The 16,768-nt window shown below is 39.3% G+C and overlaps 1 protein-coding gene across 3 annotated transcripts in view; it reads left to right on the top strand.

The window, feature by feature from the left end:
• Window positions 1-1,812: 1,812 nt before the first annotated feature.
• The window catches only part of BTK (Bruton tyrosine kinase), a 31,976-nt gene continuing 17,020 nt past the window's right edge, over window positions 1,813-16,768 (top strand). The window contains exons 1-5 of one of the 3 annotated variants that reach the window (XM_045470860.1): window positions 1,813-1,945; window positions 10,005-10,175; window positions 10,721-10,819; window positions 14,047-14,115; window positions 15,678-15,759. In XM_045470860.1, coding sequence (XP_045326816.1) covers window positions 10,035-10,175; window positions 10,721-10,819; window positions 14,047-14,115; window positions 15,678-15,759 — 391 coding nt within the window. In that variant the 5' untranslated portion in view covers window positions 1,813-1,945; window positions 10,005-10,034. Of the gene's footprint in view, window positions 1,946-7,413; window positions 8,139-9,929; window positions 10,176-10,720; window positions 10,820-14,046; window positions 14,116-15,677; window positions 15,760-16,768 lie in introns of those variants that run through there. The other 2 variants (XM_045470861.1, XM_045470859.1) reach the window with 2 other exon arrangements.

Raw genomic sequence — 16,768 nt, 5'->3', positions numbered from 1 at the left:
CACACCAGGTGACCAAGACCTTTTTTGCAAACTGATTGCTCCAGTTCTGTCATCCAATCTAACTCATAATAGCCTTGCACCATTCCCAGATTAGCTAGGCTACTTCCTATATCTTCCTCAAAGTTCATTAAAAAATGTTCAACAGGATATCACCCAAAAAAACCTTACATTACATCGGGAATCTTCTGAGGCGACACTAGGCCATTTTTTTGCACTATTTGGGTGCAGCCCTTCTGTCATCTAGAGAAGTGTGTTAGGGAAAGGCTCATGGGCAGATGGTAAAAAAGTGCATAGGTTTATTTTACCCTATCCCCTTGTCTCACTCTCCCTTTTCCAGATCCCCCATTGTATGCCTATCAATTTCCGGTCTCCACCCCAAGATGGCCCTCGAGAAGGGATAGGCCATGTGACAACAGGTAGCATCTGACTGACGGAAAGGGGAGGGGAGGAGAATGTCTGTGACCAACTCTCAGGCAGAGGACCAGAGCAGCTGTTCAGAAGTGACTAGTGAAAGGATATATCTATCTTGTGCAGATGTGACTATTATCCACTCTACCATCCCTACAAAATGTGTTTTAAAAAGTTTTGTTGCCTTAAGACTTCTGACAGACTTCTAGTGAGATCTGTGATCTTAGGATACAGCATGTAGGGCAAGTAAACATGGCAGTGCCTGATGTGTCAAAGTGGGAAAGCCAACCAGTCAGCAGGGGCTCTGCCGCCATCCTGGTCTGCAGCCAGTACTGTCTTCATTTCCTAGGAGAATCCTCCAAGAGATGATTGTGGCCAGAACACAGGCTAAGAAGTAGTTGAGGAAACATTTAAGTTTCAATTAACACACTTAGTCTGGTTTATAGACTTACAGAATTAAAGAAAACGGTGTAAATTAAGAGTTAATCCTTGAGGGGCACCTGGGTGGCTCAGTCGGTTGAGTGTCCGATTTTGGCTCAGGTCATGATCTCGTGGTTTGTGAGTTCGAGCCCCAAGTCAGGCTCTATGCTGATAGCTCAGAGCCTTGAGCCTGCTTCGGATTCTGTGTCTCCTCCTATCTCTGCCCCTCCCATGCTCATGCTCTGTTTCTGTCTCTCAATAATAAATAAATGTTGAAAAAAATTTTAAAAAAAGAGTTAATCCCTGAGGCAGAATCTGAAATGGAGAAAATCAACATCTGCAGAAAATGGGGAAGGGCACAGGTCTTTGTGAGGGCTTACATTTGTACATTTTTATCTGTAGAAAAACATGCTTTCTTAGAAAATGACTCAGCAGGGGGAAGTCTTGTCTCTACCTCTCTCAGGCTCTGCACTTTGGGGGTCCCCTTGTGAGCAGTCTCCATCTTTTGTTATCAAGTTTAACTGTGTGACCTTGAACCTCCTCTGCCTTCAAGGACATGAGACTGTAAAGACTCTTCCTCATTAGACCCTTTGATACATCTTTGAAGGTCTGCATTTCTCCTCTTTCCTGTAAGTCTCCACTCTCTCTGCTGAATATCCCCACAGTTCTTTAAGCATGTCGTCCCTTCACCTTGGGGAGGTCAGCCTGATGACCTGTCTGCTCAACCCAGACCCATCTAGAGTCTCACTGTCCCGAGTAATGTTGAGAAGGTTTCTTTCAGAGCAGACTTAAGATAGTAGTGTCAGAGGTCCCAAGCAAATGAAGGGCGGGGACAGCTGGGGGCTCGGGGAGGGGGGGGTGGTATAGGAACAGAGGCAGGGAACCAGATACCATGCTGCTGAGAAGGAAAAAAAAAAAAAAGACATCGGTTTAAGTCAGGAAACAAAAAAAGGGAACTGAGTGGCTGTGAAAGGGTGGGGTTTGCTCAGACTGTCCTTCCTCTCTGGACTGTAAGAATATGTCTCCAGGGCCAGTGTCTTCTGAGATCGAGTCACACCTTCAAAGTCCTGGCATCTCAATGCATCTGGAAAGCTACCTGCATTAAGTCAGGACTGAGGTGGGTCTGGGGCATGGCAGAGGCTGGGCAGCAGCAACAATTATTTTTCATGGGATCCCTGAAGGCTGGCGAGAAAGCGTGGCTGGTGCCATATCCTCTGCTGGCAGAGAAGGTTGACAGAGGGTGGGAGTGTCATCAGCACAAGGCCCTGGTGGTCCTTTCCAATGATCAGAATGGGATGTAAGGGTCCTTTCCAAGTAGGGTTGCGGGGGGAACAAGAAGAGAAAAAAGTGGCATGAAGTGATCATCTGAACAGGTAGCAAATGTTGGAAACGGGCACCTTGGCAAAACTTGGCAGGAAAGTAATATTGTCGATGGTGGTAGGATAAAAATAAGCCATTTGGTAAAATATTGTTTGAAGGCCCAAAATGTATACTTGTGTCACTGAGGCCCTTAGAAGAAGAAAAAGTAGGAGGCAGATTGAGAAAACAGTAAAAGTTCACGTGCCACAATAAGTCATCAACCTGTGTAAACTGGGGAAAAGCACCGTCTAAACCAGGGTGTAAACTACCTGCCTTGGGCTGCATCGGGCCCATGTTGTCTGGAGTGGGCTGGATTATTGGAATGATTATGTGTGCACCAACCTCGTGGTAATGAGGGTAAGAGCCTGGGCCAGAAGAAAACAGCCTCAGCCTCAGCCCAGAAAGTGTGGCCAACCCCTGAGGTCATGGGGAAGGTTTTTCCTACTACCATTGCCTGCCATGTGCACAGCTTTCCTTTCTTTTGTCATTATTTCTCCTCTCCTTTTCTCTTCTCTCCTCCTTTCCACCCCCCTTCTCCTTTCTCTCCTCCTCCTCTCTCTACCTGTACTCCCCTTTACACCCCCCTTTATCTTGTTCATTACCATATCCCCAGAACAGAGTTGTGCTTAATAAATAATTGTTGAATTGCATTGGATTCTTCTTGCCCTTTTCTTCCCCTGCTTTTTTCCATTTTTTCTCTCCCACTACTTTTTTACTACCTTCCCCATAGGATTGTTATGAGTAGGAACCATGTTAATATATATAAAACAGTTAAAACAAAGCCTGGCAATAGTAAGTACTAGCATCTCCAGGTTTGCTATTATTTTTATTTTGCCTGAGACCTGCTAGTGTCCCCAGAGGGCCTGCCTAGAGCAAATGGTGTGACATTTAGAATAAAATGGATTGCTGACCCTGATCAAGACATCCTTGGGTGGGCTATTAGACTCCAAAGGGAATCCTGGTCCCATATCCTGGTCACTCATTTCTCCAAGCTCAAAATCTCAATGCCATGCTGTGCATTTCCAGAGGCAGGCCAGCAGCAAAGCCTAGAGGCAGGGGTCTATAAAGCTGTGGGACTGTCCTCTGTGCTGTTAGTTGTGTGCTAGTTCTACTCTTTCCCTCATTTTGCATGCCAAGCCCCGGAACGAAGGGTGCTATAGCCTCTCTGGAGCCTCAGTTATTTGATAAAACAATGTCACCCTCCAAAAAAGCCACAAAATGCAAATACTCATGGAACGTAAAGCATTATACCGAAACAGTATCTCTTAAGGCTAGCCCTGTGTGCTCTATTCTGACCCCCTTTATATTCAGATATTTAAACTGCATTAAAGTACAAATTCCTGTTGTTCTTGACCAGTGATGTGTTTGGCTAGAATCCTTTGTAAACTCTTTATGGTGAGAACTAATGCAATTTCCCATCTGCTTCTAGGGTCTCAGTGCAATTTGAAATTATCAGCACTATGATTTACTATTTCCATTTGAGCAAATTTCCTATAGAGATTTTCCTTTCAGTGGACTAGACCCATACCAGTAAGTGATTTAGTATAAGGGGAAGATATGCCTTTTGAAAACCAGTTTGGATGTTCTCCAAAGAGTCATCAGATACTTGCTGCTTTTTGACCAAAGATGCTGTATTGAGATCAGATCGATAACTCCTGGGAATAAGGGAGAGCTATAATTTTCAGTAAGTCAGTGCTCAACAAGAAGCTAGAGACAAGACCTTGACCTAATTCATCCCAAAGCCTCTTGGTTATGCAAATGAAGCCATCAGGGGATGGGGTGAGAGAACTCCTCTGAGGACCTTGAAACAAATGGGCCACGTGTGACTTTCAGTTTCTATAGAGGTTCATGTGCCCTGAGGGAGGGTGTTGGAAATACAAAAGCCTTAATTGCAGGCTTTTCTTCTCACTCTCTGAGAGCCATCATCAGAGACCCTGAGAGTTATTGTTGGTTATCTGAACCTCAGAAAGATCACTGCCTTTCTTCCCTAAAAGAAAAATAAACGATTGTCAATATAGCTCATTCCTAGAAGAAGGAAATTCTGGAGAGTCAAGATAAGTTAAACTGTACACAAGTTGGAGGTTGGAATACACTGGAGTTCAAGATCACTGGCTCGATGAAAAACACAGATTAGTCTGCAACAAAAACAGTATAAAACTGACTAGAAATGGAGCAGAAAATAAATAAAATTGGGGAAGCAGGCTCTCAAAAACTAATATCTGGAGTGGAAATTGGTAAAATGTTTCTGGAAACTATTTTGTCAATGTATTTCAAAATGCAAAATGCATATACTTTTTAACTTGGTGAATGATGCTTATGTAGAGATCCTAATATCATGGAAAGATAATGAGGAATACTGTTAAACAAAACCTTTGGATATTTTGGGGAAAACGTGTGTTGGTCGGATGGATAGCTAGATAATGTTAAGAAATATAAGTAAACTACAAATTGCATGTGCAGTATGATCTCAAATATAAGAAAAATGCACAGGAAAAATGGAAGTTAATATGCCCAAATATTAATACCTCTGGATAGTGAGCTTATAATTGATGTTTTCTTTTTTAATATTCTTATAGTTTTCTTTTTTAATATTCTTGTAAAATTAAAAAAATTTAATGTTTATTTTTGAGGCAGAGAGAGGGTGATCATGGGAGGGGCAGAGAGAGAGAGGGAGACACACACAGACTCTGAAGCAGGCTCCAGGCTCCAAGCTGTCAGCACAGAGCTCGACATGGGGCTCAAACTCACGAACCACAAGATCATGACCTGAGCCAAAGTCAGAGGCTTAACCGACTGAGTCAACCAGCCACCCCTTGAAACATTTTTTATAATAAGCATGTGTTATTTTGATATTGAAGGATAAAATAAATAAAATATTTAAACCAGGGAAAACAAAAACTAAACCGAAAAAGAAGGCCAAAGGGCCACTCAAGTCTGGAGTGAAAGATGGAAAGACCCCAGTAGTCACCCTGAGAGCCGAGGGACAGTGCTGAAAGTATTACCACCAATCTGATGTTGAGTGCAGACTTACAGATTATCTACCTGGCTCTCATGTAAAATATTAACATGAAGAACCAGAAGAACCAGAAACCTGAGGCCTCTTGGAGAGGACTATAGCAGATGAGAATTTCCCTGGTTAACATGCAGCCAGAAAACTGATTTTGGCTAGAAGACTTCATCACAAAGCTCACCCCTTATAGTGCTGAGCATGAAGCTTATCAAATAATTACGTTTCTTTGGTGCTTGAATAGAGCTTCTTGGGAACTTAGCAAGAGCAATTAGGTTTCTTTGTTGCTACAGTTATATTGGAAAGAAGACTTCTCTTCTGGTTCCAGGAAATTCTCAGTGAAAATCTCAATCAGAACCTATGATATGCTTCTTGGAACTGAGAAGAGATTTTTGGTGAGCTAAATTTAGCCCATGATACTCTACTCTAATTTCAGACCATTGATAATTCTACCAGATTTCATAGTAAAACATCAGGAAGATAGGACTGAAATGGAAAGAAGGGATAACGCAAAGCACATAGGCCAACAGATAAGCCAGACCTAGGTTTGCCACTTTGAGTAACTGGGAATTCATTCTTAGAGTGGAAAACTATGATCACATGTACAAGGATGTCCATGGCAGCATTGTTTATAATTGAAAACAATCAACCTAAATATCCATCAGTAGGAGAACGGATAAATAAAGTGTGATGTACTCATGATATAGAATACTTTATGCGTATAAAAATAGATAAAAATGTGTGAGCTAGAACTACCAAGGAAAATAAATCATAAAACATTAAGCTGAGAAAAATGCAAGTTGCTGAAGAATGTGTAACACTTATATAGAAATGTAAAACATGCAAACCAATACTAAATATCTTTTATGGATATTTACATATGCAGTAATAATATAGACCCATGCCTAGGAATGATGAACACAAAATTCAAGATATTGGTAACCTCTGAGGAAGGAGGGGATTGATTGTAGAGGAGTATACAAGGAGGTTTTGACTCTGTGGATGGTATTTTATTTGTGAAAAACATCAGAAGCAATTATGGCACAATGTTGGGATTTTATAGAGCTAAGTGGTGCATTTCTAAGTATAGTGTTATTCTCTGTACTGTCTATTTGCAACATTTCATAATATAAAAGAAAGTACATTCAATCAAAATTTTGTATTCACAGTGTGCAGTAACAACCCTAGGGACAAGAGTGGATGGGGGTTCAACTTAAATCTTGTGTTTTTATCTCAACAATGAAAAATCTTGAACTAGTTAGGATCTCCTTGTGAAAGATTTAAAATGTAAGAAAATCTGGTAGGACTAAGAAGAGTTCACAAATGGGAAAAAGTACAGTTGAAAGTTAATAGGGATAAATCATCCTTTCTAGCTTGGAGGATTATTGCAGAGGAAAATTTCCCCAGGGTCCTGTACTCTTTCTTATCCCCTGAAATTACCACCATTTCCTCTTTTGCCAAATGTTCCTATAAGATGCAGAGGGGTCTGTCCCAACTACTCTTTAATGATAGCCAGGGGGGATGACAAGGTGCTGAGGTGGATAGCACCACAACTCATTGAAGGCCAAAAAAAAAAAAAAAATCCCTCTGGGAGGAGTGAGGTCGGTGTCACAGAAAAACAAGGGCTGTGGATTCACAGATGGATGAGGTTGGGCAAGTCACACAACCTCCATGAGTCTCACTTTCCTCATCAGTTTGTTGTGAGAAATAAATGAAATAATGAGTATAAAATGCCTGATAGGTAGACTGCATTGAGAGAAACAGGAGTTCCCTTCCATTCCCCTGGGAGGAAAAGGGAATAGACAGACTCTTGGGGCAATTAATTAATGCTTTAAAGGAGAAATAAAGACAGAATGATATTTCTTGGACACTCTGGCTAAGTAGCTATTTGAACTATGACTGGGAATTTCTAACTAGCATCTCCTGGACTCTTCCCAATCATAGGCAGGCTGTGCAGTCTTCTGAACATTGCTCTGGTGTTGTTCCTAATAGTGTTTACCTCAGCCTGAGCGATAATAGGACCAAAGGTGGTTTAGTGTACCCATCCTGTAGGAGCTTTTCATATTAGTTCTTTAGGATAGTGCAGTTTGTAAGATGGCTGAACTCTTACTAACAAGCACCCACTTTTTGAATTCTGCTGCTCCATAGGGAGCTGGGAGGCTGCAAAAGGTGTCCCGTGAAAATCCTTGCATTTGTAGTTTAATAAAGAGAACATAATACTGGAATTCTAAATTTTAAATGAAGAGCTCCGTGTCTTTCTTTTACTTTTCCTCCTCTTTCTTTATATGAACAGCAGTATGTATGTGTGTTTGCGTGTGTGTAATATTCATGTCACTTCCGGTTTCCACCCCCACCCCCACTCCCTGAGTGAACTGGAGGGTCAGCCCTCGCTGTGCATCTTTTGTGGTCAAATTGACTGTCAGCTTCAGAAATAGTTAGAAAAAAAAACTTAGAACCTTCCACAATAAGTACCTAAAGAAGCAACATTCAGGAAGACATAAAGGACAGATGCACCTTCTTTCACATTATTGGTGGATGGATCAGTGATGACTAAGGAAGAACTACCACATTTTCAGGCTGTGTGTGCAGGGACTGGATCACAAGGAATAGGAGGAAATCTGCCAAAGAGGGTGCAGCTAGCCCTTAGAAATCCTGGTAATCTAGAGGTAGAGGCCATTTCACCCCTTGCTTGAAGGGGTGATGGCTAGTGAGAAGCTTGCTTACTTCCTCATACTTAGACCAGCACTAAACCCTAACCAAACAGACATTTGAAAGAGAAGAAGGCTTCCTCTTGTACAAATTGGATTTGTTCTAAAAAGAAAGAGCAGAGGCAGCTTCCAGAAGGACCTATCTTATAGGAAGTAAGAGCAGACGCCAAGACTGAAGTGGATGGATGCCAGGTCAGAGCAGGGAATGTGTCCAAGAGCCTGCAACAAAGCTAAAGGTAAAATGATGGGTGTGCTTTACTCAGCTAAAAGAAACAAAATTGGCTGCAGTTTGTTGGGGTGCTTCTGATCCAATTTACTGGTCATGCTGCTCACTTTCTTTTATTTTATCTTCTGTAATTCGAATCTTTTTGATTGTGAAAAGGTACTTAATTGGAATTCACCATGGAAAAAAAAGTAATATTGTTACAAGGATCTTGATTAGTGACAATTCTTGAGAATATAGTATTATTACTGGGCTACCGCTACTTCTGGGAAAGTGAATAGTTTTAATGTTGAAGGAGATTTCTGTGGGCTTTGAGCTGAATCTGTGTTAAAGAGGACTCTGGTTGTAAACTTTGTCACTCCTGTGAGAGACCATGTAAACTAGGGAGTCAGGGAGCTGTGTGACATGATATGGGAAAAAGTTTGCTCCTTTGCCTAATTTTTCTCAAAAGATCATTTATAAACCATTGAATTGTGAACCATTCACAATTTATAAACAATTGAGTTATGAACCATTGAATTAGTCTACCACCAAAAGACAGTAGCATTGACATGGTGGATAAGTGATCATTCTGAACATCTGTGGTGTTCCTTTAACCTATTTTTGTGTCCCCAGTATGATAATAGAACCTTCTCCACCACAGGAAAGAGCAGAACAATGGTGTGGATAGCCTCAGACTTTGATAAAAACCACTCCCTTGCTCTCCTGATGTGAGCAATAATCTGTGCTTCACAGGTATAAAAAAATGCTGACTTTATTTTGCATCCATGGTGCCACCAAAATCATTAAGGACTTTAATTTTTTAAAATGCCACCCCCCTTAAGGAAAAAACCCACCTGTAACAAATTTGAGAGGGGTTGGTGATTTTTTCAGCACTTATTTGTGCTCTGTTTTGTGGCAGTATTTATAGTTTCACTTTGTCTAAGGAAGGTATGGAATTAGTAGTATACAATTGTGCATAAACCAAGCAAATAACTTATATAAAAACGTGTTTTGTGCAAATAAAAAAATGGTGACTTTTTGTAACTGTCTTTGCATTTCCATACTTCAGTTACCTAAACTGAATCTTTCCGGAGTATTATAAGTTTGGAGAGGGTGAAATAAGTTACTTTTCATAAACAGAGATGGCATCCATAAGACTAAGTTGCATCACTTTTGTATGACACTGTCTAAAAGAACCAATCTAAGAAAAAAAAAGGAGGGAGGAAAAACCAAAAAACAAAAACAATTTCCTCCCCAGAAATTGGTTTTCAATTTTAGAACAAAGATTCTATCCTTTGTAGCTCAGCCAGTGGCCGACGGGCAAAATCAGTTGGGCGGCAGTTAGTACATGTCTATACCTGCAGGTGCAGCCTCCATATCCTTATTAGACCCCTCGGTTACAGACCCCAGTGGGACAGTGTTTGAAAAAATTACATTCGCTGTCTAGGAAACTGGGAACTGAAAGTCCAATATCTGCCTCAGTGGAGTTCTGGCACCTGCATTATCCCTTCTGGGAATATCAGAGTCAACAGCTGCACAGAGGCTTTTGCTGTTAACAGATATCATAAAAGGGTGGTTAGTATAAAGCTGCCTCTAGACATTACCAAGCACACAAGTACATGTCATTTGACATCCAGAGCATTCCATTGCCTTATACAAAAAGCCAGTGTATGTGAACTCACAACGTCGAACCAGTCCTCCAATTCAATGTGCATCCATTAAACCTGAAAACTGACAGAGGTGGGGGCTGTGGAAGGAAGATGTCAAGGTAGGAAGAAGGATCTTTGTTAGCTTTGCACATTTCTGTTCCATTTGAAACTAGATGGCCAGGCTGAGGGGAAACCAGGAAGGATGAGGATTAAAGATCTGGGTCCTCAAGAACTTTCATTATCAACAGCACACAAGTGAGTTTCAGAAAGAAGAAGCGATGGCTACAGTGATACTGGAGAGCATCTTTCTCAAGCGATCCCAACAGAAAAAGAAAACATCACCTTTAAACTTCAAGAAGCGCCTCTTTCTCTTGACTGTGAATAAACTTTCCTATTATGAGTATGACTTTGAACGTGGGGTAAGTTTCTCTGCTGTGAAACTTGAGTTTCAAGGACCTGGCCTTAGATCTTCCTTGAGAAGGAAGTAGATCCTTTCTGTTTGGAGGAGGGAGGTGGTAGGGACCTGGGTACATTTCAAAGTAAGGAAAATGTTTCCTATCCTTGAACTAACTACAGCCATGCTGGCGCAAAAATTCAAAGGTGCTAAGAAGCTGGCAGGGGTGGGAGGGATGAAATCTTACCATGGAATCTTGTAATTGGTGATCATTCATTAAATGTTGTTGAGAATGAAATCCAAGTCTAGAAAATTACTTTCTTACTTTTTATGGTAAAGCCACACACAGTCATCCACGCTTCTATAGTATGTTCCTTTATCTGATAGTCAAAAAATATTAGATTAATAGATCTGGAAGTTGTTTTTTTTTTTTTTTTCAAAATGACAGGTCCTGATGTAGACTGTGGGTGTCACCTCACTATGTTGAATGATTAGATAACAAAATCTAATCATCTAGTTGCTTAATCAGTCTTAACCTTTCTCCATTTTCTTCCTCATTCTCTTTCTCAGAGAAGAGGCAGTAAGAAGGGTTCAATAGATGTTGAGAAGATCACCTGCGTTGAAACAGTGGTTCCTGAAAAAAATCCTCCCCCTGAAAGACAGATTCCGGTAAGTAGAGGCCATTGTCAGAGCAGGAGTGTAGTGGTTAAGAAACTTGGAACACTTCAGTTCTCTGCAAATAAAATGGTGATGCTGTGCAATATGGTAAATCTCCCTTATAAAATTCTTCACTCTGCCACATATTGGTTATATTGAGTCTCAGCATTTTCCACCCAGATGCAGAACAGCTCACTTAACCTTGAAAACTCCTAACACCAATTTTAAGACGACATATCAAATTTTCTTTTTGTTGTAAAGATTTTATTTTTTTAAAATAATCTCTACACCCAAGGTGGGGTTTGAACTCACAACCCTGAGACCAAGAGTCACATGCTCCACCAACTGAGCCAGCCAGAGAGAGGCCCCAATAATTAAAATTTTCAAACTGATCAGAGATTATTAGTTTTACTGTCTCAGATACCAGGATCGGATTTATAGGTTCGAGTTAGTCTGAAGGCCAGAATCTAGGGCTCTGAGTCATGAGATTCTTTAATAACTCAAGGTTTAGTCTCCTCTCATTTCCCAGAGGCTCTCTAAGGCATAACACTTACAGATTTCAGATTGAATTTTTAAAAAAAATATCATTTATTATTTTTCCTTATTATAGAAACTCTATAAAATACTTTAAAAAGCACAATAAAGAAGATAAAACCATGCATAATCCCATTATCCAGGTAAAACAACTATTGTATGTTGGTATACAGAGTTTCAGATGTTTTTCTCCACTAGCAACACACATATTCATACTAATATGTATGTTATACATTTATTTTTTAAGCCTATTTATTTAAGTAATCTCTACAACAAACATGGAGCTCAAACTCACACCCCCAACATCAAGAGCCACATGCTTTTCTGCCTAAGTGTGCCAGGCACTCATATGTTAGGTATTGAAAACATAGAATCATACTAAACATCTTGCTTTGTAACGTTTTCAATTTAACAATATATGGAATATTTTCCCATGACAATAGATACTTTTTAATAACGTGATTTTAATGACTATGTGGTATTCTCTATTATGAATATATTGCAATTTGTTTAACTGACCTATTACTACACATTTGTTTCCAACTTGATATTATAACCATGTTAAGAATATCCTTGCATACATCTTTATGTACATTTGCTATTCATTTCCTTAAAATAACTTCCTAGAAGTAAAATATTGTTCTTCCCTTTATTAAATTTGTACAATTTGGTTATGTTTATCTTTATATTCTATTTTCTAGAAGTGGAATTTAAATTTCATGCACTCCTACAAGCTATGTATGAGAGTATCTCTATTTCTCTACATTCTTTCCAGTATCAGACATTTTAAATATTTGTTAATTTGGCAGCCAAGAAAAGTGATATTTCATTTCTGACTTATTTTGCAATTTTTTGTTACTCATAAGGTTGAATGTTTATGTCTTACAGCTTATTTATATTTTTCCATCTGTGAATTGCCTGCTCATTTTTTTTGCCCGATTTTCTGCTCAAATGTTTACCTTATTCTTAGTACTTTTTAAGAGATCTTGATATATTAAGAGTATTAATGCTTAGAGTGCCTGGGTGCTTCAGTCAGTTGTGTCTGACTCTTGATTTTGGCTCAGGTCATGATCTCACAGTTCGTGAGTTCGAGCCCCATGTCAGGCTCTGTGCTGACAGTGCAGAGCCTGCTTGGGATTCTCTGTCTCCTTCTCTCTCTACTCCTACTCTGCTCATTTTCTCTCTGTCAAAATAAACATTTTTTTTTAAAAAGAGTATTAATCCTTTAACTGTAATATGTGTTGAAAATATTTTCCCCAGTTTTTCATTTATATTTTAATTTTATGGTGTTTTTTACTTGTTCATTTTTACCATACTGGGTTTTAAAGTCTATGCCATCAAATTACTTCATCTTTTTCCTAATGTTTCTAACCTTTAGAATTATATTGGAAAGGCCTTGTCTCCCACAAGATTATACATACAGTCAATATGTTTTTTTTCTCAGTCATTCATAATTCCATTTTTATATTAACCTCTTGAATCCATCCAGAATTTACTTTGGTGTATGGTGTGAAATAGCCACCTAACTCTCCCTCAACACACATACCAATATTAGTGGTAAAATGTTTGTCCCAGCACCACTGATTGAGTGACCTCCCTTTCCTTGATGGTTTGAAATGCGTGAGTTTTTTTTTTTTTTTTGAACACGTATGTGCTGGTTCTTATGGATATGTGTCCCTATTGGGTTAAAGGAAGCAATCTCTAATAAGAATTGTCTGTGCAAGAATGTCTTCTGGAGCCACTGCAAAGGACTCCCAGTACCCAAGGAAATCCAAAAGACAGCAATGTATCAATTAACAACCATGCTCTCTTCTTTTTTAAGTTTTTTTTTGAGAGACAGAGAATGAGCAGGGGAGAGGCAGAGAGAGAGAATCCAAAGCAGGCTCCAGGCTCTGAGCTGTCATCACAGAGCCTGACGTGGGGCTCGAACTCACAAGCCATGAGATCACAACCTGAGCCGAAGTCGGATGCCCAACCGACTGAGCCACCCAGGCACCCTTAAGTTGTTATTTTAATTCTAGTTAGCTAACAGGCAGTGTTATATTAGTTTCAGGTGTACAGTATAGTAATTCAATAGTTGCATACTTTCCCTGAGCTCATCACGAGTGCACTCCTTAATTTCCATCACCGGTTTAACCCAACACCCACCCACCTCCCCTCTGGTAACCACCAAATTGTTCTCTATACTTATCTGTTTCTTGCTTTGACTCTCTCTCTCTCTCTCTCTCATTTTTTCCTTTGCTTGTTTATTTTGTTTCTTAAATTCCATATTGAGTGAAATCATATGTTTTTTGTCCTTCTCTGTCCGACTTACTTTACTTGGCATTATACTCTCTAGTTCTATCCATGCTTCAAATGGCAAGATTTCACTCTTTTTAATGGATGAATAATATTCCATTGTATGTGTGTGTATACACACACACACATCTATATGTCTATATCTATATCTATATATCTATATATCACATCTTCTTTAACCATTTATTAATGGATGGACACTTCAGCTGCTTCCATATCTCAGCTATTTAAGTAATACTGCTATAAACATAGGGGTGCATGTGTCCCTTTGAATTAGCGTTTTTGTATTCTTTGGGTAAATGACAAGTAGTGCAATTGCTGGATCATAAGGTAGTTCTATTTTTAACTTTTTAAGGAACTTCCACACTGTTTTCCACAGTGGCATGTGCTTTCTTCTTTCATTGCAGAGAAGGGGTGAAGAATCCAGTGAAATGGAGCAGATTTCAATCATTGAAAGATTCCCTTATCCCTTCCAGGTAAGGTGTTTTCTCTCACCAGCTCTCAAAGGTACCTGTAATGTAATAATTAGGGATGGGGTGCAGGGCACAGTGAAGAATACTAGGTCCCAGTGAATAGAAGTTGAGGTGGATAAGGACACTCAAGTGAGAAATGACACTGACATGGCCTAAGAGTGTTTGTTTGTTTTTTTCTATTTTCCCAATTTAACACAGTACCTTTTAGTCCCTACACCTCAAAGAGAATCCATAATGGCAGTAATTGTATTATGGTGTGTCTTGTCTATGGTAACTACATTAAGAAAGATGCTCTGTTGAGTGAGCATTTCACTTCCTTCTAGTTCTGCCTATCTGTCTAATGGTGGTCATGTGGGTTGAAAAGACAGAAAAGGGGAGGGAAGGAGTAGTATTAGGAAGTTCAGTATGGGGAAGGCTTATTAGACTTATACATAAACCTAAATTCTATTCAAGTCTGAAATAACTGAAAAGCCACATAGATATCTGTTTCATAGGTGCATTTTAATCCATGAGGGAGAGCAAAAGCTTCAGATTCAACCTTCAGTTTGGCTTGCTTACATCCTGAAAACTCTGTAGGTCATATGTTGTGAATATAGCAGCCTCTGCAAACAGTGAAAGCCAGAAAAGGAAGTGGAAAGTCTCAGGGGAGGGGGCTTTCTGTCATGGATTTATGAGCACAGCAAGACTAACAAGCAAAAAGAAAAATTTGCAAGGATCTTGTTCACATCCTTGACTGTATCAAAATTTACAAAACCTATGAAGGAGGAGTGTTTTAGACATCGTTTTTACTACTGTTGTTTTTCAACAAGATGATGTTGTTTGGCTGGGCTAGTGGATAATACCATTAATTAATTCAAATTAATTTACATTTGATTTCAGAATCCAATATGTAATGTCTTTGAGGATTGGGACCACATGTTTCATGCACCTCTACAATACCAAACACAATGCCTTGTACATGTGAAGTTTTTAAAAAATACTGTTTGATTTGATGACAATGCTTAATATATACTTTACTCTTTTTGAAGTAAATATATACTTTACTCTTTTGTGGTTCCAAACTTGGTTTATTTTGGCAATGGGAGGCCACTAGGGCATGGGAGGAAAATTAGCTCTTAGTTAAAATTTTGTTACATATTATAATCCATATGTACCGATGAAGACTTAAGTTATACAAATCATTACTTCAATTCTCTCCTATACAAACACAAAGTTTAATAAGATCATAACATATTCTTTGTTGGATAAACACAAATCCTGTCTCCATCATGAGTAGAGGGAAATATTATGAACTATGTTTACACACAAATTGAAACACAGGTCAAGAGGATCTAGGACCATTTAAAAAGCTAAGAGCCCCTAAGTCCTACTACCCTGGATATTAATTTGTTCAGGAATTTATCAGACAGCTCACATGACCCCAGCTCCACTGCTGACTGAAGACCCTAATTTTCTTTGTTTTCCACTATGAATATACAAAGTTGTAGCTTAAGATTATTTCTTTCAAAAATTTTCTTCTTTTTTCTGAATCCTAACTGCTGAAGTCTGTGTGTCCATTGCCTCAGGTTGTATATGATGAAGGGCCTCTTTATGTCTTCTCCCCAACTGAAGAACTGAGGAAGCGTTGGATTCATCAGCTCAAAAATGGTGAGAATTATTTCGAAAATAAACTAGTTTTCAAAGAAAGAAGGGAAAAAAGGAGAGGGAGAGGGAGAGAAAGAAGAGAGAAAGGAGCAGGGGGACAGGGAAAGAGAGATGGAGGGAGGGAGAAAAGGAGAGACTAAAGAAGAATGGATGGAAGGAGGGAGGTGACAGAGAAAAAAAGAGAAGAGGTGGAAGAGACAAAAGGAAAGAGAGGAGGGAGGCGGGAAGGAGGAAGACAGGAAGGAAAGAAGACAATAAATTGTATTTTATCCAATATTAGTGATACAATTGAGTTATTAAACTCCTTTCCTTCCATTATATGAATAAAAGATAACGTACAAGACAAAGAGTTTCAATGCAGTTCCATCATTATCTCTCTCGTGCAATTCTGTAGTTGTAGGCACCTCTATTTCCCTATCTATAAAATAGTCCCACTCTTTCCACCAACTATAAGGGTGGTATGGCATTCAATGGTTATTGCAATATTTCAAATCCTAACTATAAAATATCTAGTTCCCAAAACTTAGATGATTATGAGAATGCTTGAAGTCAGAGCAGAGAAGCTTCTTCCAAGCCCTCTTCTGCCACTAATAAACTGGGTGACCTCTAGCAAGTAGGCCAACAAGCTCCTTTTGAAGCTTAGTTTCTTCTTCTGGAATAGAAATAATAATGGTACCTGCCATACCTACCTCCAGGGTTGTCTTAATGATCAAATGATATAATGTTTATGAAAACACATGGAAAACTATAAAACACTGTATAGGAAAGCATGGTACATCTCTTTCATGGGTAAATATTTTCTAAGGAACTATTTCATGTTCCTTGTTTTGTGAGGACTTAAACTTGCATAGTTTCAGCATTTCACAAAGACCATACAACATGCTCAAATAAACTTGACTCTAAAGTCTTGCAGCACAGGATGCATGCACACATATTTGTGTGTATATATAGCCACATGTCAAGTGACTGAGAGATTAACTGGTTGAGTTGACATCAGGAAAGGCTGCCTAGA

The sequence above is a fragment of the Leopardus geoffroyi genome, chromosome X (genome assembly GCF_018350155.1).
Source record: "Leopardus geoffroyi isolate Oge1 chromosome X, O.geoffroyi_Oge1_pat1.0, whole genome shotgun sequence".
Taxonomy (NCBI): Eukaryota; Metazoa; Chordata; class Mammalia; order Carnivora; family Felidae; genus Leopardus; species Leopardus geoffroyi.
Note: the sequence above shows the minus strand (reverse complement) of the source record. Positions and strands in the feature narration are given on the sequence as shown.